Raw genomic sequence first — 23066 nt, 5'->3', positions numbered from 1 at the left:
AGAAAAATAAAAGTATTAAGTTTTCTTTAAAAAGGTCACTTACCATCAGGAGGCACAAAATCTTCGCTAAAACGGCAAGCTGTGGTAACCTGCAACAAAGGGAAGAATACGTCCACGTTAATTATCGCTTTTCTTCGTTCGAATGGTAAACGAGTAACAATTATTGTTAAATCTACGAGTGGCGGTACTCGTTGTTGCATTCGCGATATTTCAATTTGTTGCGCGCAATTTAATCGTTCGCATGATTTATCGTATGCAAATAAATTATGGTGTATCCCACCCATAAGAGGTTGCTGTTGGTAGTAGTAGTAGTAGTAGTAGTAGTAGTAGTAGGCAGTGGTAGCAGTAGTAGTAGAAATTGAAAATATAGGATGTAACGGAACAGCGTCTGACAGATAAGGAAAACGTATATGTACGAGATAATTAGCGGTACGACTAAATTACAGCGGACAGAATCGTAGACTACAGCTAGCTTCACAATTCAATCTTCCTTCCAGGGAAGACAGTAATTAATATTTCTTCAGACGTCTAAAATGCTGGCCCCCCCCCCCCTCCTGTAATTTATATATTTCTTTTATGACGCGCGTTTGACAGGCGAGAAACTGTAATTTCTGCAGTTTCTCCACAATAACTTCTATACCCGAATAGCGTAGTTAACTCCGTGGCTGCTAATCGGATTAAAAGAACGATGCGTTAAAGCTTGCATTCGTTGAAAATTGATTTAATTTGCAACAGGGTAGAGGAGGGGAAAAAAAAAAAGAAAAGAAAAGAAAAGAAAAAATTAATACCAACGAGAGAAATTATTACACTATTACACAGTTCAGAGATATACGAAATATCGTTTTAAATACGAAATAACTCGTTTCCACTTTCGTACGCTTCTCGCGTACTCGGCACTCAACATTTTGTCCACTCGAACGAATATCTCGAGAACAGAGTAAACATACGATCACCCGGAAGCATCGTATAATTTCGCATCAATGGCTACGTTATCGGTTTAATAAAGAGTCTCGGTTTCACTTTCCACGGTCTATAAACTTTCTCGTTGATCGCTCGTCGTCACCGAGAAACAGCGCGTATTTAATCGAGAGAATCGACGATCGTTCGATCGATTATGTTGTTATTTTCTTCTATCTTTGTTCACATCGGATTTGCAAAAGGAGTAAATTAAAAGAAACGATATACGTATATATATACACATATATATATATATTAAATTTAACGGTGAAGATTGGCGGCGCGAGTCGTAAATAATAAGCAAGAGTTGCACACGAGATACAGATGTGGTGAGCCACTGGAACGAGTTGCGTAACGCGTCTCGTGTTACACAGAGAGAACACAGGTGACCGGCGACTGCAGCAATGGCCAGCGTCGCCGATTCGCTCGATCGTTTTAATTCGAGCGATCGGGCGTTCGAATCGGTTGATGATCGAGGGACGAGCCGAAACCGTTTTTTCCTTTCGTTTCGTTTCGTCCCGCCATCAACCCGCCTACCTCGCTCGAATAAAATCCACGATTTGCGCTCCGAGAAAATTCCATCGCCACGCCAATGCCGTTAAACCGTTTACTTTATTTTCCCCGCGTTCACTGAATCTTCGTAGAAAACGATAGTAAACCCTTCTATCGGATTGTCCGCAAACTTCTGTTACTTCTTCACGCTCGATGCAGGTAATTTCGTTTTCTTGGAAACCCCCCTCTCCCCCTTCCGATCGTGTCCCGCGCCTTCTTACGATTGAAAATTACTCGATACAACCGCGACGACTCGAGCAAAGAGTATCGTCGAAACATTTTCGAGAATACGTTTATCGAGAGAGAGAGAGAGGGGGGGGAGGGGGGGAGGATTTAATCGGGTCTCCTCGTTCTCAAATTATAAATGTACAGATATTAAGTAATTAAAATCGAGAACTCGTTGTGTCGAGTGATAAAGTGCGTGGTCGACTCGAGTTTCGTCGAGTTTGGTTTAATTGCGATTACTGCGTTGCACTCGGAAACTTTAAAACGAGCATCTCGCGTGCAAACAATTTGTCGTAAATTGTTATGCGAATTCGTGAAAATGTTTTGAAAATATGACGAAATAAAACGAGTAACGATATTTATTATCGCGAAACATTTGGAATCGATGCGTGGAAAGAATGCAAATATAAAGAAGAGTGTGACGAAAAAAGAAAAGAAGAAAAATTGAAAGCGAATCATCCATTCGTGAATTATCTAATTCGAGTTATATTCGAGTTATCGAGTTTACGAAAAGAATAGTATCCATCGTGTATCACGACGAGCATGGACGAAATATTTTTTTTAAATCTTTCTATCCAAACTGTTTGAAAGTCTTTTCTTTTTTTTTTTTTTTTTTTTTACTCGTCGCGATATTCGCATAATTGCAAAATTATCGACGTTTTCGCTGACAGCGCAGGTTAACCCATCTTATATTTTTAACGAGCATGGATCGAGACGAAGCGTATAAAAGAACATATATATATATATATATATACTTCGCGTTTCCACAAGCAATCCGATAATCCGTGACATCGTAAGGTGTGGGATACATTAATATTGAAATTTCTCAGCGGTGAATTACGTAACGGAGAAAATGTTAGAAGCGTCGAGCATCTGATTGGTAGCGAGGCGGGAAGGGGGGAAGGGGGTGCGAGGAAAATTTCTAACAGCGTAGACTATGTGGCACCAGTCGCGATAAACAGCGGCACGCTCTCCGTGAAAAATCCAGTATTTCCAGTATTTCTAGTGTCGAGGAGAAGAATCGTCGAGGCCGAACGCAAAGGTGGGTCTTCAGGGCGATTCCGCCATTACGAACACTTCAATGACGTGTACGTCACGAGATTCGAGGCGATTCCTCGATTCAAATTTTCTTCCTCGCGATAAACAATTAAATTGCATCGATCGAAAATTTAATCGTGGCGATGATTCAAGTGAGAAAATAAGGGAGGGGAGGATAGGAATAGTGTTTGGTCGGTATAATAATGTTAAATAGTCTAGTCGCAATAACTCACCAAATCGCCTTAAACATATCTGCGCGTCACCACTCCGAAGCGCGGTCATCTCAATCCATGCGCTAAGTAAGAAGAATCGTGACACTGATCCGACGTAAACGCTGAAATATTCCCTTTTGATCGCGTATCCGGGAAATCACCGAGCCAAACTAACCTTTTATCAGATTTCTAAAGGAGTCGATAGAATTTACGATCGATAAATTTCACACCGTAGAATGGTCGCTCGTTCCATTAACGACGCGTGTTTAAACGTGTTTAAACGAGACACGATTTTCGAACGGAGATAAAAAAGGAGAGAAAGAAAGAAAGAAAGAAAGAAAAAAAAAACAGTAGAAACAGTAGAGAGATCGGTAACTGCTACATCACTCCGCCGCGAGTTCAAAATTCGAACGAATTCCTCCACGATTGCCCCTATATATCGAGATTCTCTGAGAATTCGGCCGGATTAATCGGGATTATGCCATATCGAAGTGTAACGCTGATGCAATATATAACGACGCGGTGTAAAACGCGATTTTCAGGTCCGTCGTATCTTCGTACCTTCGAGCGATCGGCTTCGAATCTTCGCAACGAGGAGGACGGGTCCACTAAGAAACGTGGATGGATGGAGTTTATCGAAGACAGGGCGCGATCGGGTGGACGACTGGATCGCGATCGAGAAAGGCGGAAAGAGAGAGCGGCGCGATTTGTTGTCACTGGCGCGAGATCAGCACGATGAATGTTGGCGAGGGTACGCACGATCCGGCGTGACATCCCCGGCCACGTGGGGACTCATCCAAAGGGGATTTTAGTGGGGATATTTGTCGCCTACCGCGTGAAAAACTGCCAACACTTGAATAGGCCCCGGCTCGTCGATGAAAAACGCGGCTACCGACCCGACGCCGATGCCTCTCAGCTGGACACCGCCTGTCGGCTAAATGCCCCGCGCGTCCGTGTCGTGGATCACCGTCTTTTCATCCACCCCAACAGACCGCATCGTCTCGCTCCTCCTTCCCCACACCCCTTCCATTTCCCCGATTACCAAACTCGCGCGCGAACTGCGTCTCGCGTGGATGCGCCACGAACCGAGTAAAATCGTTGACGTTGAAAAATTAAGGGAGAAGAGGGAAAAGATCGAGAAGATTTTATCACAGGTTGTATACATATATGTATATGTACGTTTACCATGACTAACGACGATAATTTCTCAGCTTGTAATTTATTATTACTTGCATACTAACGCCCTTTAGTCGTTATTTACGGATTTCCCTCGTGACAAATTGATCGGCCCGTTGTGCCCGCGTACTGGTAGTAGGAAAAGCGAAGAAAAATACGGACGTCTCTATTGAGGAGGCCAGGAAATTTACTACCTTTCCGGCAGAGCACGAGCCGTCCAGGAAAAACTCACCTGGCGTCGCGTCGACAATGCGTCCGGAATGTTTCTTAAATAAGCGTGGCAAGTTGCGACAAATCACCGTGGCGACAATGAATTTCAGGAGGCGGCGGTAAATTCTCGTGTCCGATCTACGTTATGCCGTTTCAACGACGACGAGTAACGCGATTGATCGAACCTCTATAAATTCCACCGCTCGAAAGCCCACCACAAATCATTCGTCCCGACTCAATTTGCGACCCGCGATTGATATCGTTCGTCCATTCCTCGTCCATCGTGACAGATTCTCGATACGCGTCGCAATCGACGTAGGGCAAAACTAGGTTGCCCATTACTTTTACATATACATCCTTTTCGTTCTTTTCGCGCGAAAGTGAAAAGAGGATCGAATCGTCCATCTGTCTGAAAATCGTTGCTGCAAAATTTATGTTATATCGTAATTTTTCTCCGTCGATTTCTTCAATTCGAGAACGCGAAGGTACGTTTTTTTTTTACTACGTTATCGCTAGGACTCGTCGCGTCGTAAAACTCTCTAATCCGTTCGGCTCGAAAGGGTCTTAAAGTCTTTGACGTTCAAATTTATCATTCTCTCTCTCTCTCTGTCTTTCTCTTCTTTTTCTTTTTTTTTTTTTTTACCACGAAACACTCTAGTTTACGATTAGCGCGCCCCTCTTTTCGCCGTTTAAATATCCGCGATTATCCGGTTGCAGATGCAACGAACGTAACAAACGTTCCGCATAACGGCGGATAACGGCCTAGATTTGAATTCAACTATCGTTACGAAACATGACTAATCTCGTTAAGTTAGATTAGATCACTCGGCTCTACGAACGAACCAGTCAGTTTATCATTTTTCCAACAAAAATGTTACGCACAGTGACACGGGACAAATTTCGCTCGACTCGGGGAAGAAAAATTTCAATTTTCACGAATACGAATAATCAGTCGAGTTCGGCGAAACCGCGTCGAGTCACCCGCTTTTTCGCCCCGAGATTTCTCTTCTCCCTCGACGAATCCGCGCGTCGATGAGTCGCGGATGATTGGTAAACGCAAGACGACGCCAGGTTGCGATAAACTCGGCGAGGTTTTTTCCATCCGCGGCGCATGCAAATTATCCGGTTGATTGAACCGAGCATTTTCCGTTGCACGACGAGAGAGGAGGACGCACTCGTGGAGGACTGTGGTGGCAACGTGAAGTGGCAGATAGGCAGCCGTCGACGTAGGCCGGCCGACGACGAACGGCTTACGTGGAACGGGCAAGGAGGAGACGAGCGTATCCTGGAACGTTACATAGAGGACCGTCCTCGTGCGTCAAGTGTTCCACGGTCGAGAAGAGACAACCTGGAGCGGGCGAGAGGAAGAACGGAAACGAGAAAAGAGACGACGAGGATGAACGAGAGGAGAGGAGCCACGCGAGAAGAGTATACACGACGTGGTTTTTGCTACGAAGCCGCGACGTTCCGCCGGCGTCACATTCATTCTGACACGCTCCTCGTCACTCTTCTCTCTGCTTTCGCTTTTTCTCTCTCTCCCTCTCCCTCTCTCTTTTTCTTTCTTCCCTTCTGTCTTTCTTCTTCCATCGAAAGAACCATTCTCGCTCGATACTCCGAACCGCACGAACGAAGGGGAAAGATATAAAAAATCGATATAAATATCAATATCCGCTGCCATTTCTACTCTTTATATAGAATTTTAATCGATCGAGATATAAATCTCTCGTGCAATTTCGTTCGCAAGAAAGAGTTAACGGTTTGTAACGCGGCTACGAGCAAAGTTTCGTTTCCCCGTCGAATCCGATCCGTGGAAAGTACGGTGGAGTTTTATTGGCCACGTAATTCTCACGTCGCTTCTTCCGATCCCCGCCGTATATTTTTTCACGGTTGGTGTCACCAGAAATAGCCGGCGATGAATCACCGGGAAACGGGATCTTTTACCCCGTCGATCAAGTACCATCGAGCTGGTTCCCCGCATTCCTGCCGTTTTACTTAAGGTCTACTTAAAAGGGTTGGATAGCCCCAAGGCTCTTAGGGCGGATATCGTGTTCGAACCGAGAGAGAGAGAGAGAGAGAGAAAGTCGTCTCGAACAAGGCGCATCCTGCGGGATCATTCATTTACTCGGCTCGTCTCGGCTTCGTTAAGCGAGCGCCGGTTAAGAAGGCCACGGTTAATTGAGTTTTAGGAATTCATTTGGTCGCCGATAACCCGTGCCGGTGGCCTTCCTTCCCAAAAACCAAACGTCTGGGAATTTCCAACGAACGACGATAACTCTCGATGGACAAAACGCCCTCTTAATCCCTGTTCTCGACGAATCAAAATCGATCCGATCCCTGGCTGGCTTTTAAGCGCGTCGAGATTCGACGAGAAACGAACGAAACTCGTTGCGTAATACCGCGCTCGATGTTGTTCACCTACGAATGCTCGGTGTTTATATCATCGCTGGTTAGCTGGAAAAAAGTAGAGCAATTCGTATCGCTTGAACTCATTAGCCGGTTACCGCGAATATGATTCATCCACGATCGCGACGAAGGGGCGAAACGGAACGTCGGTTCCGAGAGTGACGTCAACGATGCGGCCACGTCGATGTTAATACGATCGTTATTGTCGCGTCACTTGAACCACGCGTGTGGTTTTAACGCTCGTCGAAGCATTCGAAATGAGTAGAGAGTATAATAAAAGGTAATTTAAAGATTAGTACAATGATCGATTCTACGATACGATCTTAGATCTCGTGAAAATCCTTGCGATCGACGCTTTGTCGCACCTGTTTTAACGGGTAGTTTTAACGTTAAGGATCACGAGGAGACGAAGGTACACAAGAGCGAGGATGAAAAGTGTAAGAGCGAGGAACGAGTATTAAGTTGGGTAAACATTGTCGTATTTTCGCGGATATGTTTCTCTTTCATTAGCTTCTTTCAGAGCCGGCCTTCTTTGCGGTGGCGGGTTATTTGCAGAGAAAGATCTAAAATTATACGAAAATCGTTAGCGGGACTACTAAGTGGTCCACTGATTTGTTCAGGCAAATGGAACGAAAGGGAATAACGCGTCTCGTCGAGGTAAAACGCGATTCATCTCGTGCATCGACCCCATTGTTTACCCCCGAACATCACGTACACCGTTTCCAAAGTATTCGTCGATACTCGTTGCGCTTTCTTATCTCGGAAGAAAAGGTGAACTCGACCTCGGAGATCGAGGTATCGAGAGATAGCGAATGAAACTAGAGATAGAGATGAAAATAGATAGAGAGAGAGAGAGAGAGAATATTTCCTCCTGCGTTTACAAATTAGAACGCGATCTCCATAGCCGGAGGATATCTCGTTATTTATCGTATCGTTGCGCGAATTTTCATCGCGAGGAACGAGAAGAGGGCAACAATAGCGTGCCAATCATGAAAACATTGTTCGCGCTTCGTTGGAAATGGGAGCCGTTTCACATCGAAGCAAGGTGAAAAGAAAGTTTTTATCTCGGACAAGTTATCGCGGTTCGTTCTGGCTCATCCACGCGGGCATTTGTTGTTCGGCCCTGTAATCTCTAATGGACTCTATGGGCATTTAAATAACCATCTCGCCCACCCACCATCACTTAACTCTCTCTCTCTCTCTCTCCGTCTTTTCCCCGAACCCTCTCGCTATCTGTATATATATATATACACCGTACGCTCTGACGACAACTGCTCCTCCTCTCCTGGCCTCTCCGTTCCGTTTTTTTACCGTTACGACCGCCCCGACACCGGTGCTTACCATTATTTGCCTTCGTCCTACGTGTGTCGTCTTCACGAAACATTCACACAATCGGCGAAAAGACAGCTCCGCCGTCTTTTCCTCCGACAGCCTCCATCGGAGTATCGACCGCGGAGGGGAAGGAAAAAAAAGTAGAGGAGGAAGAAACGATTCGGTTCGAGGATCGGGACGAGACGTAGGAAATTGGACGATACGACGCCACGAATAGCGTTTCCTTCGATAAAATCAATGCGGAGAAAGCCACAATTCCTTCTTCGTACGTAATATCGACGATGACTCAGTCGAGTTAGTCATACGAAACTGGGAGCCGACGAATCCGCATAAGAGCCGGTGCACTTTTAGGGCACTCTCCTGGCAACCCGAGCCAACGAACCGAACTCCGCCGGCCGATCGATTCGATCGTGCCGATTACCCGCCACTTGGCAAATTCTTCTGAAAAGAAAATTCAATTAGGAGAACGAAAACAGTGAGAATCGCCTCGCGACTCCGTGTTTTCACCGACACCTCCTCGAAATTACACGCAAAGATCAATGTCTCTCGCTCCCTTCTCGTTCCACTATATACGCGCTCGATATTTCGTTAAACGTGCATGATCCGCGCAACGAGATTTACTCCCAATCGAATAATAACGGAGTTGACACACGTTTAAAAAACGCGCGGTGAATTCTATTCGCTCGAGCGAATATTATTTTCGGATCGCTTACGTGTGGTGAAAAGCATTCGCACGACGTAACGAGCGTTTAAGAATTTCCGATAAGACGGAAGCGTGGGAGTGTATATCGCGGAGATAAGCCCGCGAAATGGAATTTGTGTAATCGTAATTTCAGGAATTTCGTATAGAAATCGGTCGCGTGCAACGGATCTCCCTCGAAAAAAAGAAAGAGGAAGATTATTATTAAAGAATAATTTCGTCCGCGATAGCGACGTTGCTCAACGTCGCGGCCAATAATGCGGATAATCCGATGTTTGCTTAACCCAGAAAAGGGTTACGATATCGGAATCGTTATCGGCCGTTCATCAATATTATTCTCGACGGTTCTCGATCGGTGAATTAGATAACTATTGACGGATATCGACGAGTAAAATATATTTCCCGTTCCCACCTTCGTAATATTTATACGCGATATTTACGACGTAAAAAAAAAAAAAAAAATCGAAGAATAAGCGATCTCGAAAACTCTCCCAAGAAACACGCCGGCTATTCTTCGTTCGGTCTAATTGCAACGTAAGCGACACGCAATCGCGTTTTCCAAAGAATTCGTCGTTTTATCTTTCACCGCCGCCAATTTGTACGAATTATTTTTTAGACTTGGTGGTAATTAGCTGGTGATTTCCACCGAATAACGATAGAGACGAAGATAAGAGAGAGAGAGAGAGAGAGAGAGAGAGAGAGAGAGAGAGAGAGATATCTGGGAAGGTTCAGAGTAGAACCAGTTCAGAGACGGATGTACTTATGCAAGTACGGTTGTCAGGTTGAAGGAAACACGGGCCGAGCAGGAGGGACTTCGTCATGGCCGAGTGATATCCAATCGGGAAACACAGTCACGGAGAACGCAGTATCCGATTGGAGGTATCCACTATTGCTAATTAGCGTTGATAGCGTCGATAATCTGAGAAATGATTTAAACGGTCTGATATAATATAGCCGTGATATTACGTGATATTAATAATTGTAATGTAACTTTAACAGATATTATTTCTTTCGCAATAATTTCATATTCGATCATTCATATTCGATAATCTCTCTCCGACCGGTATATCGTTTCTTTCGAACGAAAGAAAATTATTGCGAACCAATTAATGCGAAACAATGTCGGTGGTCCGACGTTATTTCTTAATTAGCTTCGGTAGCCTCGGGATGCGTGGGCGGTGAAAAATAATCTTTTGATCCCCTTTTCATCGAACGTTGTAACGTTCCCCAAGGAAGTTTGAAACAAGCTTTTCTTCGTCAGAAAGAAAGAAAGAATATTCGGAGTACTTCGAGAAGTAACCGTTACAGTACTCGAGTTACGAGTTACGTTCTCGGTACAAGATTCATTTAATTCTCTCGATCCCGCAATTTTTGCCCGAATCAATATTGATCCTCGTTTATTCGATAAAAAGATAAAAAAAAAAGTGCTAAAATCCGATATCATTTTTCCGTCGTCGTTATCATCAATTCCCAATTATTACAATAATACGCGACAAGATATATATTCGAAGATGTAATAAGCTTCTCTCGAAAACATCGCACTTGTTAATCCCGTCGAGCCGTCGATCGGGATGGAAATCTCATGGGAGAAAAAAAAGATCTCTCTCTCTCTCTCTCGATAAAAATAGCTTGTCTCTGTATTAAAAAAAAAAGAAAAAAAAAAAAACCAAATTTGCCGATTTTAAGTAAAATTTGTTGAATTCATTATGACGATACGTCTAAAAGACGCGCGGGTTATGCGTCGAATTCGCATAATTCGTGGGCGGTTTACGTCATATCACGCGTATCAAAATTACGAAATCGGCGGAGACGCGGTTCGAAAACGAATACAAGTAGATAACGGTCGCACTAGTCAGACGTACTAGCCGGATACTTCGCCACTTTCTCTCCATTCCGTAACAAGTGCGCTGTTACAGTTTACCACGCGAAGTGGAAGTCCCTTCTCCGAACCGAGCTCGCGCCGCATCGAGACTCCTTGTTGTTGTTCGTCATCTCGATCGTCCGAATAATAATAAGAAGTAAAAAGTTGCGTAAAACTCAACGCGATGTCGTTTGTTAAAAATAAAGTTGAGCAGAGAGCGAATAAAATCATGGATAAAATCGTCGTTGAAACGACGAACGAGAGAAATATTGGAGAGAGATAACGATCCGGCGTCCATCAACGTGGTGGTTCATCTTCGAGAAAAATAGAAATATATTTTGATCGGCGCAATGGGGGCGGTTTCTCCAAGGGGTTGGGTGGCGAAGTTTTATCGATGTTGGTGCGCTCCTCGTATCCTATCGAGCTGGTGTGCAACCTGGCTATTACCTACACGAATACTGGTAGGAGCCGTTCGATCGAGGTACTTTTGTTTTTACGACTTTACGAGCCGTATCGCCGATTGCTCCGTTTGTTCAGGTTCAACGATCGCCACCAGGATTCCAAACGCGGTTCATCGTCGAACTCGCGCGGGGCACACGGGTCTCGTTCCGATCGAATCCACCCTCGATACGATTCTCATTCCTTCTTCTTCTTCTTCTTGTTCTCGCACGAGTCTCGGTGGCGGACGAAGGAAACTTGAGCCATTAGAGTCCTCGATTGGTTCGATAAAACGGTCTATCTTGCGCGGTCGACAAATTTACGAATACGAACATCGTTTCCGAGAACGAATTCGTGAGAGATCGGACAAGATATTGGATGACAAACTTTCTTTTCGTTCGATCGATCGAAAAATATACGAAGAAGGAGAAATAAAACTTTTTTTTCGAAATAACTCGATTAAAGGAAATTTGGAAATCCCTTATTACTACTCAAGCGTTTCGCTCCAATTCGAGAGAATCCGCGTTCCACGAATTTGTACGTGCGCGTCGAGATATACGATCGGTCGGCCTCTCTCTACACCGTGTTACCATAGCCCAGATACACGCGCGAGTAGTAGTCGTACAAGCGTATCGGTACACACCCTCCGATAACCGCAAACATTGTGTCATTGTCACGAGAGCACGCGTACTATCGCGTGTAGGCAGACGACGCCGCGCGATGAATTATACATCGTGAATGTTTTCGGCCTCGAATTTGCATCGGCCGAACGGCTACCGCCTGCTATTCTTAGGACACCCTTTCTCCCTTCTCCCTTCATCGCCCTCCTCCCTTCCTCCTCTTGCCCCGTTTATTGGACGTGGAAAAAGCGAGAGGCTCATAGTCGTCGTCGTCGTCGTCGTCGTCGTCGTCGTCTTCGCCTCCTCCTCCTCCTCCTCCTCTCTGCTCCCACTCGGTCCCAAAAAGAAGAAGGGAGAGAAGGGGCAAGATGTACGACCTTAGGGGCCGACCATCGTTTCTAGCTGTATAAACGCTACGTGCGGCGATCCGATGCGATCTCGATGAAACTAGAAATTAATTATCCACGGTCGCGTGTCTACCAGCCTGAATTAACGAGCCAAATTTCCACAGGGCCTTGCCTCAAAGGACATACGACATATCCCCGTATCAACCGAGGTAAAATTATGAATCGACGACCAGACGAAACGAAGAGAGTCGTGCAAATTGCCGAGAGACGAATTCGTACGTTTATTTATAATTCCCCCGACCGAGGGGAATACCGAATTTCCGATATCGCTGTTCGAATACGAAAAAAAAGAATAAAATAAGCGTTATATTATTATTATTATTATTATTATCATCATTATTATTATTATAGTTAGAGGTATCTGGAGCTCCCCTCGCTCGGTTTTATCTACAAATTCGATCGCGATACACGCATCGAATCGATTCGTTTCCACCGGGGACGATAACAACGTTTACGACGCGTCGCGCGATGCGCCAAAGTCTCGAGGAGAGAAGACTACTCGAGTATCTGCGAACGGAAATTTCGCAGGAATGGAACCCCTTGTGTTCTGGCGGACGATAGAGGGAGAGGACGCTTATCGCGAGACACGCGCGATAATAAACGTCTGGTTTACGAGCGAGCGAGTGGAAAGTAAGTAAGTAAGCAAGCAAGTAAGCAAGCGAGTAGATAGCTGGTGGAGAGTAAACGAGAAAGGGCGAGAAAACGAGAAGAGGAGAGGATAAAAATGGGGCGGGAAGGGGGTGCCGTTTGTTTTGCACGCGCCGCCGGAAACGAAGCTCCCCCGATAAAAGGCGGAGTTACGATCGGCACTCTCGAGTCGGAGAAAAGAGATTGGCAACGTAATGGGAACCGCCGCCCGTGTAACGCGATTCGGATCGATATCGCATTAATTGCATGCCTTACCGATTGTGCATTCGCGGTTTTACCAGGAGGGTCATCGATGACGCAACCTCATTCTCCTTCGATTTTTTTCCAAATCTCTTTTCTCCCTCTTCTCTATCGCGCGTTCTCGAGCGTTAAACGACGATGATAGATCTCTCTCTCTCTCTGCCGATTTTCCGAAGCGATTCTCAGTCGAAGTCGCTCTCCCTCGAACGAGCGAAAGAACAAAGCAACGCGACGCGTGGATAATCGGTGAAAAGGAGCGGCGAATAGTGAAGGCGCGAGCATAACCGCAAACCGTGGTAGAAAGTGGAGGAAAAGGCGAACCGTGATCCGGATTCGTGCGGTGTCTCGAATAAAGACGATTGTTGGACGATAGCGAGAGGGCGAAGGACAAACGGGGGGAGAGAGAGAGAGAGAGAGAGAAAGAGGTGGAGAAGAAAAAGAGAAACGCGAAAGGGGAGTAAAAAAGCAGACGCGCGTCAGACACGGTATAGCGACGCCCCCGTTGTAAATTAGCTGGCAGGAGGTGAACGGTGCGCAGGTAACTCGTACGACACAGACAAAGCGGGGGAAAAAGAAGAAAGGAAGAGGAGAGAAAGGAACCGCGAGCGGCGGAGCGAAATGTAATTGTGCGTGCGTCGTCGTCGTCTTGGTCGTCGTCGTCGTCGTCGGAACGGGTCGAGAGGGGTCTCCTCCTCGGCCGACTAATTAAGAGCTCAGGCTAATTCAATTATAATTTATACCTCGAAGGGTATAACCCTCGAGGAGCGGATCTCCTCTCCTCTCACTACGGCTCCTAGCCTACGAGCGATCAATTATACGCGGCTAAACGCCACATGTCCACCACCAGTGTAATAATTTACAAGGATTTCGTCGAGCTTTCGTCGAACGAGGGATGAACGAGATCACGGGGAGGGGAGGAGGGGGGAAGAGACCCAGTCTGCTAGACCAGACGAGACGACTAGCTGGATCGAGACGTTCCAGGTTATTTGTTTCGAGTGCATCGAGCGCTCCGCCCAGAGTCCTCGACCCCTTCCCTCCCCCTGCCCTTCTCCCATTTCCGACGGCACGTTTTTCTCCTTTTCGTCACGGTTATTGCAGCCACCAAAGAGAAACCGCGAGAGAGAGAGAGAGAGAGAGAGACGAACGAAATCACGCGCGAGCTAGTTTCTCGCGTGGGCGAGATGCACTTAGGGTGACGCGTCCTTGAGATACGCTTAGAAATCGGTATTATATACGATGAAATATTTCTACACGTTCGCGTCAAGGACTTTAACCGTAGCAGCATTGGCTGTCAGAAGAGGTCTGCGTAATTGCATCGACTATTCGCTGACCTGAATCGAACGAAACGCTGGTAATTGATCGCTTCGATTTATCGACTCGAAGTTTCGTCTCGTCTCGAATCGCAACGAACAATTAAAATCCTTTCGATCCTCTCGACTGCCGACAATTGTGTCGACACGGTGGAATTCGAGAATTTTTTTCATCGATCGAACGAAACTGCTCGGTGAGCAATAATTTCTCTGGTTGGAACTCGTCTATGTGGGAAACGCTTTTAATTAAACCTAGGAGGCGAATGTGAAAGAACGTTTCGAAACACGGACGGGTAAGCTAATACCTCGATCGTCGTATCAAAATTTTCCGTGATCGTGGTAAAACGGGTCCGCTCGTTTCGTAACGATCGATTAAAATTCCATCGGTTAAAAAACCGGCAACAAAATGTTCGTGGAGAATCGATGAACGACACCCGCGTACACTTGTTCCGTACACGCGTGCCGCTAGCTCCTGCTGCTTTTTATACCGCCTGTTCCCACCGATCTAATCTAGCCGGCCACGATCCATGTCGATCGTGTTCCACCACGAATTCCTTCGTAAAGAGAAAGAAAACGGACGCGTGGCAAATACGATCGGAAGGATCGCTCTGTCCTCGAAAATGCAAATTAGGAGAAATGGGTTTGGCCCGCGCGCGAAACTAAGGATTCGCAGAAGTTGGTCGTGGTCGCGTGACTCGCGCGCATCCATCAACGATCCCGGCACCAACCAACTACGTCCACATTGTGTCGGAACACAAATTTTATAACCTTATCCGTTAACGCGATCGATGCGTTACGAGTCAATTCCCTTCTTCCAATAACTTCGTTTCCCAACTTATAATATTTTGTGAATCATCGATACCGTAGCAATGAAATCACACAGGTTCGTTAATTCGAATTGTTCCGCGAAGGAATGAAAATATCGGTAAAAGAATCTTCAATCCGCGTTTAGAAAATTTCTCTGCCCGTGTTCCTCGTGCGTTCCTTTTTCAATGGAAATTACGCAATGTAACGAGGGTCCATCTTTACGAGAATGTTTACCCACCAGAATACAGCATCGCGATGGATCCAAAGTTTCCGCGCGATTGCGACACGTTCGATATCGAAAAAGCCTCCGAATAGAAAGAATAGAAAAGTTTCGCGACTCGCCTTCCCTCGTCTTCCCCTCCAATCTTATTGTCGAATTCGTTTTCCGTTGCGTTACTGAAATAAAAATTCCTCCTTTCGAATCTCGTATCTCGATCGGGGAATCGAAGGAACGCATCGGGTGGAAAATGGTAAATGGACGTTTGGCGGATAGCGAAAGCGGAAATGCAAAGAGATGGGGAACCTCGACGGTGGTTTCGAAACGGCGGTGAACAACGAAGAACCCGGGGCACAGTGACCGCGAGTCTAGACGTTGACAAGGGGAGAAGCAAAGAGAACAGAAAAGATGTGCTTCGTGTTCCCTCTATAAATACATTTACCTTGTTTGCGGAGCACTTGTAGTTGGCGGCTTGTATTCGTGGAATGCGACTCACCTCGTGTTTCGATCGGTTTTCTCCCGAGGGACACGCGGTAAAATTTGGTCGAGAAGAACGTCGCTCGAGAGTTTCGAGGCGACCGTTTCTTACCACACACGTGTGTGTGTGTGTGTGTGTGTGTGTGTGTATTGGTCGGTAAGCGTTTCACAGTTATTAACCTAATTTCAAATTTCTCGTCCGTCTCGGGCGAGGAATATATCGCCGCTTTGGGAAAGCGCGCCTCGTCTCGTTCCACGAATGCTCCCGTTTCGTCGTTTACGCACCATCGTTCGATCGTATTTACCCACAATGGAGGCAATAGATAGATTAGATTGCCATCGAATGCACGCTAAGCATGCGCGAATATTATTGTTTCGCGGTATCTCTTCAATCACGTTTCTTCGTGGACTATCGACCAATGTCTTTATATATGTATATATAAAGATATCGATGATTAAGCTTTCAAGTATTAACACAACATTTGTTAATTTGTTCCCGTGGTGTTCCCGTATCGGTACAGGTTTTTCGAAAAAAACTTTCTTTCCGAGTTAAAGCGCTCGTTAAATTTCGTAATACGCGAATAGAAACGACCATGGAACAGCAGTATTATTGATCGATCACGCGGTATATGACAAACTTTATCGTCACGCACGATTTTGCGTCTCGAAAAATCTAAGCATTCTCCGTTTCTATTGGAATTTTTATGGCCCGTACGTATAGTGTACAGAAATTTGATTATAAAATTTATAGATCTCGTTACTATAACTTAGGAATGTTATCGTACATTTTATTAACTTTAGTATCATAAACCAGAATGGCAAAAGCTCGCCTAAAAATCGCAATCCGAAATAGTTGAGTGATAATTTTAAAAGTGGGTTGGAGAAAAATAGCACGCAAAAAAAGAAAAAAAGTGATGTTGCAAAATTAATAATGGAATAATTACTCGCGAGAAATGTATGAATCTCGCGATATTGAAAGAAGAAGAAGAAGAAGAAGAAAAAAAAAGAAAAAAAAAAAAGAAAGATCGCGCTGTACGAATAATGTTATTCATAGCCGAAGACTTATGGTTTCGTTAATGGAGCGGAGAGGAACGAGAGCGAACTGTCCTCGTGCTGCAACGACATATTATACGTTCTTCTGCCGATAATGCCTTTGGTCAATAGTCGTGAAGCTCGAACGACACGCACGTAGACGCACTCAGCAGGGCATATACGAGCTCACAGCCTTCGCGCAATGCTAACAGGCCTTTGCGGAAAAAGTTGGCGCCAAAAATATTTACCGTCCGACGGCCACTATACGTGAGAGTACTTCAACGCGGATAGAGACGCGGAGAGTCATCGAAACTGCGGTTACATCGGCTATTTTTTCCATTTTTCTCCTTTTATTTCTCTTTTCGCTCTTTCATCGGAAATATCGTCGAATAATAACGAAACGATCGGTCACCGACCAGTTCACTCTCTTCTTCTTCTTCTTCTTCTTTCTTCGATGCAGAAACTATGCGTGTTCTTCGAAACTCGCGTTAAAAGCGCGTCGAGATATAAATTTCTTCGAAAGATCAACACTTTATCGCCGTATCTTTCTGAAAAAGATATATACTTCGTGTACAGCTTGAAAAAAAAATATCGACACGATTTAAGTTCGATCGAGCGATCTCTTCTTTTTAAAAGTGTCGGAGAACAATAGCGTTAGTGATGTAACTGCAAATGAGAAAAACTTACGTAGATAAACATATTTTCCTCTCGTACCTCGTGCAAAATAAACTGTCATTAACGATCGGTAAATTTCCAGATGGACATGCACACACATATATATATATATAATTTCAAAGGACACGATTTATTCGCGAAATCGACGTCTCTTTCGTCGAAATAAAATTCATAAAAAAAGAGGAGATCGATTTGGTGTCGTCGAAATATGATTAAAAACTTGATCAAGTTTTATAAATATATAACTTGTAAATATCATATATGTTTCAGGAGAAGCGCAATTTTTATTCTTATTTATGTATGTACAAACGATCTGTGCATAATTATAATAATTCATATATATATATATTTGCATATAACCATGCGACGATAACGAAAGTTTCTTCTCTTTCGCGTGTAAAAAGTATTCGAAAACGTGGCGCATGTTCGATAAACGCCAATTCGGTACTGTATATTATTTTCATTCTCCGCGACATATAGACGCCATTGTATTTCCAACCGATAATCTAATCTGATGATAATACTTTGTTCCCTGCGTATGTGTGTGTGTGTGTGTACGCGTGTGTCCTCACGTGGGTGTGCGAATCACGTAGAAAACAAAGAAACAAACGAACAAAAAACGACGAAGGTAAATGAGGGAAAGAAGGGGGAAAGAAGAGAAGAGAAGAGAAGAGAAGAGAAGAAGAAGAAGAAGAAGAAGAAGAAGAAGAAGAGAAAGTGAAGATTACAAATTTAAAAGAGCGAAGACGATAAGATGGATTTTTAAAGGGGGGAGGAGGGATGGACGATCGAAACGACGTCTACTCTAAATTTAATCGGACAATGTTTTCGCAAAATCACGCGGTCATCGATCGGTAGTTATGTAAGCGCCACACAATTCTCTCCTGCTATCCAAACGCGCTATACCTAAAGCCTTATCGAGATTGCTATCGTGACCGGTAAAAAGACAAGTGAGCCTCGTCTGTTGAATGATAGGTCGGGAAGATTATCGTCTGGCTGATAGAAAACTGCCGAGAATTTAAAAAAAATCTGCCTTGAGAATATATAATAATAGGCACAAGTATGTACACGAGTTGTACATAATACGCGACGATATTTTTCTTTCTTTTTTTTTTCTTTCCCCCCCCTTCCCCTTCTTTCCAACGATAATACCGTTTAACTAATTAGTTTAACCGGTTTGTACTTTGTAATTATTACGAACGTTACGTTACGTTACGTTACGTTATCGTCCATCTCGAGCAATAATTAAATTTAACGGTAAATCTTGCGAGGCTTGGGTAAAATTTTTAACGGATTTATCGATATCGTTAAAAAAACGTTCGACAATTAATAACACGTTTAAACGATGTTTTCACGACAAAATAACAACGATTCGAATTTATTACGTGTCCCGAATCGAACGTTTGAAAACACGAAGGAGAAATTTAACGGAACGACGCGTTTATTCATAAACGACGAATCGACGTATTTAATCGACGTTCTCCGTACACTCGGGGCCCTATCTCGGGGTGGGCAATCGTTCTCGATATCTTCAAACAACCTTTACCTTTCGATTCATGGATGAATTTACCTCGATACAGATCATATAAGTTATATTGGTACACGTAAAAGTGTAGCGTATAAACGTATAGGCGCAGTCCGTTATGCTGGCACGAAAGGTATATCACTGTGCTTTATCGCGGCCATTAAGGAGACATTAAGTCGGTTTGCCAAGGAGAACAGCTTGACGGGAAGGGTAAAAATGGTTCGGTGGTTTCCGTTTCGAGCAATCCCTTCGTGCCTATACGCCCGTTATATACGCTAAATAAACGATACACGAGTAGTAGTAGACGATACTCGATTCGATACTCGTGACAACTATCCTTCCCTCACCCCCCCCCCCACCTTTTTTTCTCTTTTTTATGCTACACATCTATCTTATCGTTATCGGTAACCTATCGAGTCTATTGTCGGAAAATTCTTCCGTCTCCGCGGCTTATTAATGACGATAATCGTGACAATCGTCGAGCCAAGTTTAGAATACATCCATTGTTTTTTTTTTCCTTTTTTCTTTTTCTCTCGACGAGATAAACTTTCGTTCTCGAAAAAGGGGAACGAAAACACGTGTGGTATTCCACCAAGGTGGAATAACACATGTATGGACACGGATGTCGCGCGAATCGGATATATTTCACAGAAGCAACGACGATTATATTATATCGTTTGGCCTAGCCTCGTATAAATCATCGAAGCGATAAACCGTGAAGTAACAATCGAGGAATAATGGGAGCAGCGTGTCGAGCGAGGGTCGCCGATTCCTAGAAGATCGATCGATTTTGTTGTAACGAACGTAACGTAAGGTGGTACGATACGAGCGAGGCGAAAGTGAGACGTCGATCGAAGACGATTCGAGAAAACGTTCGAATCGCGTTCGAAAAGAGATGGAACGACATATATATATATACACACACCGCCCTAAATGTTTCGAAGTATCGAAAAATTGAGGGAAAAGAGTATGGGCGAGGGGAGCGGAGCGAAAGAGAGGGAAAGGCGGAGAGCCGAGAGAGCGCATTAACATTCCGAACATAATTCCGACATAAATATCGGCTCGTAAGATATGCAAAGTGTGATCAGCAGAAAATATCCGGCAATTATATTCACTTTGGACGCCGGCCTGGCCGCAACCTAGTTGATATAGTGCGCCGATCGATCGATCGATCGAAACCCTTCCTCCGTTAAGGGAATCGTTACGAACGTGCGACCCTTCTCTCCATCCGTCGTCGTATCGACATCGTCGTAAAAATAGCGGTGAGCTCGATTTTACGTAACGATATCGCGGAAGCGTGTACAACGCGAACTTCTTCCTACTCGTGAAACGATGAACTTTTCTAAAACTCTCCGCTCATCTTATATGCTCGCGCGCTTACGTGTGTAGCCGCCGATCGTTCCTTTAGACGCGAGAGAAAGATTTTATTAAGTAAGGATGGATCGAAGTGTTCCCTCGCGTGTGTATAATAATACAGTACGAGAGATATCGTTAATTTTGCTTAAACAGTGCTGGAAAGAATGGTGAGTATCGATCGAGATTATGAAATTCCTTGTAGTAATAATTTTCGTTCCCGAAAATGTAAATATTTTCATTTTCACGTTGGTTTACGTGATATATCGTGATGTATCGCTTTCGAGGCTTCGCGTATCGTTCAATTTCGTTAAAAATAGTTTTAACGATATTCCACTTTGCAAATATTTTGCAAAAGAACTCGATCCAACTCGAGTTTGCGTCGCGCGAATGCGAAAACACCTTTAAATACGAAATTCGCTCGGCATCGATATTATTAAATACGTCGGTGGATGGAAAAATTAATAACAGAGGCACGTTACGCGAGTCTCAAATTTACGAGAAATTCACGTTGTGAAAAATAAATTCGACTCAAATTAAACTCGCGCGCAAGAAATTTTTCCCTTTGGTAAACTCCGTCTAAATACTTAATCTCTACGAGGAATATCACTACTACGCGTGCCGATCCCATCTTTCGTTTCATTAAAAAATTCATCGTTCCACGAACAAAGTAAAACAACGTGTTCCAAGTGGAATAACGTACGCTTTACGAGACGGACGTGGAAACTATTTCGCCATGGTATGTATAACCATGATAATGGTGTAAAGAAAAACAATTATTCGAGTTATCGATCGATACGGATCGATGTTGTAATTGCATCGGGTAGTTCGAGTTGATCATTGGTGAAAAGTATTCGACGAATTTCGGGGGGAGGGAGTCGGGTTTCACGCGTAGTCACGCGTGGAAAAAGAGGGCGGGGAGGGGGGGGGGGGTATAGGCGGAGAAGATATAGGAAGGAGGAAAGGCTGCGTTGGCGCATAAATAACGAGTGGATGGCCACGCGTGTGGCAATTCCGGTGGATGATGGCACGTCGATACTCGGCCGCGCACGGTCCAACAATTTTCGCTCCCGATCGAACGCCTATGATTATCAGTTACAATACTGATATATCGTCGCGGCAGTGATTATTCTCCGATTGAATATGTAATTGGAACCCGATCGCCGCCGAAATAACAGACCGTTAAGCTCGAGCCCCACGTGAGAAACCCCCTTCGATCCCGTTCGAGAATATATATAATTCTTTGCTTTCGACTCTTCCTCAACTTGTTTCTCTCTTTCTTTCTTTTGTTTTTTTCCGCACGATCGCTTTATCACGTTATTGTTTCAACATTTATTCTAATCGACGAAGAAAGGGAAGGAATCGAACTTTTGTATCGATTTTAAAATGGCAGCTTCGTTACTATCAGTTAAAACGATGCATCGTCATTAGGATTATTACTCTCCGATTGAGCAGGTCGGTTAAACTGGCCCGTAGGTGTGTTCGAAATAAGGGGCAATTAGGGTTGATCACGCGCGAGAGCCAGGCGTGAAATCTTTTCCTCGGCCCTAATCGATCGGGCTATTAAGCCAATCGAACAACAGGTCCGCGAATATCTCGAAACTTGACCTCAAATTTACCCAATTTCTCGGCCTAGGTGGTCTTTCAACCAATTTCGAACCAAATCCCGCTTTGTCCCTGTTTTCCCTCTACCGATTAATCATTTTTCCCCCCATTTTCCTCGATATCTCGATTCGTAATACGCGATCTTTATACGCGCGTTGACGATGATCCGAGTTACGGGTTGAGCAACGTTCAAGTTAAAAAAAACTTGAACTTATCCACGCTCGATTAATATTTATCGATACGTATGGATGTAGCGGTTGATACACGGTGGATACTTCAGAGGCACTCTGTAACTACGAGTCGAGGCCGCCCGCGTCGTGAACTCAAGATGTTTGTTTGGTTTTCCCACGAAGAATGCCGTGAAGCACACTCGAAACTCGGGGGGACCGTGCATCTCAAGTATCCGAGAGTTTCCAAGACTAGATACTTTGATCGTCATCGTTCGCCGTGTCCTGGAATCGAGGTGCAACGAACAAGATACGAAGCGAAGTACCGTAATAACCCAGACCGATCACCATCGTGCTCGCTTCGCCACGTATAACACTCGTATATAGTACGAGTTTGCTCGGCATCTCTTGCAATATGGTTAGACTATATTTAGTAAAATTTTCGCTTTCAGATTTCGCGATTCTCCATATTCCTTTCTTAGTTTCTTAATCTTCAAATGAATCCGTGAGATTGGTTCGCGAGATTCCAAGGATTTTATTCATTACCGTATGTAGGAGTAAAATACCAGAAGCCGCGAAACAATAACAAGTTGAATCTGTGCGATAAGCGAAACAACAGTTTCGCACAAGTTGCTGTTGCCAATGTCTTAAAAATTACAGCCAGGCTGTCTGCTGGTAATATTCCCCGTCCGCCCCCCCTTGTTATCTACCTACGTGATATTTACAACACTGCTATCTGCCTGACAGTTATGCGAGTATTCAGAGTATATTGCGATTTTCGTTTTCAATTCCGTATCGTCATATTCGAAGTATTAAGTAAGATTGAAGGAAACGAAAGATTTAAACGGGCATAGAAGAAACGCAGCAAGAAGAGATCCA

General features: G+C 44.4%; 1 protein-coding gene across 3 annotated transcripts in view; it reads right to left on the bottom strand.

The window, feature by feature from the left end:
- The window catches only part of LOC100868773 (fibroblast growth factor 17), a 78898-nt gene that overhangs the window by 11127 nt on the left and 44705 nt on the right, over window positions 1-23066 (bottom strand). For all 3 annotated transcript variants that reach the window (XM_086912099.1, XM_086912098.1, XM_086912100.1), the window contains exon 2: window positions 44-89. In XM_086912099.1, the coding sequence (XP_086768225.1) occupies window positions 44-89 (46 nt within the window). The remainder of the gene's footprint in view (window positions 1-43; window positions 90-23066) is intronic.

The sequence above is a fragment of the Apis florea genome, unplaced genomic scaffold (assembly GCF_048593485.1).
Source record: "Apis florea isolate Af1SG1 unplaced genomic scaffold, ASM4859348v1 contig_3367_pilon, whole genome shotgun sequence".
Classification (NCBI taxonomy): domain Eukaryota; kingdom Metazoa; phylum Arthropoda; class Insecta; order Hymenoptera; family Apidae; genus Apis; species Apis florea.
This window is presented reverse-complemented; position numbering and strand designations above follow the sequence as displayed.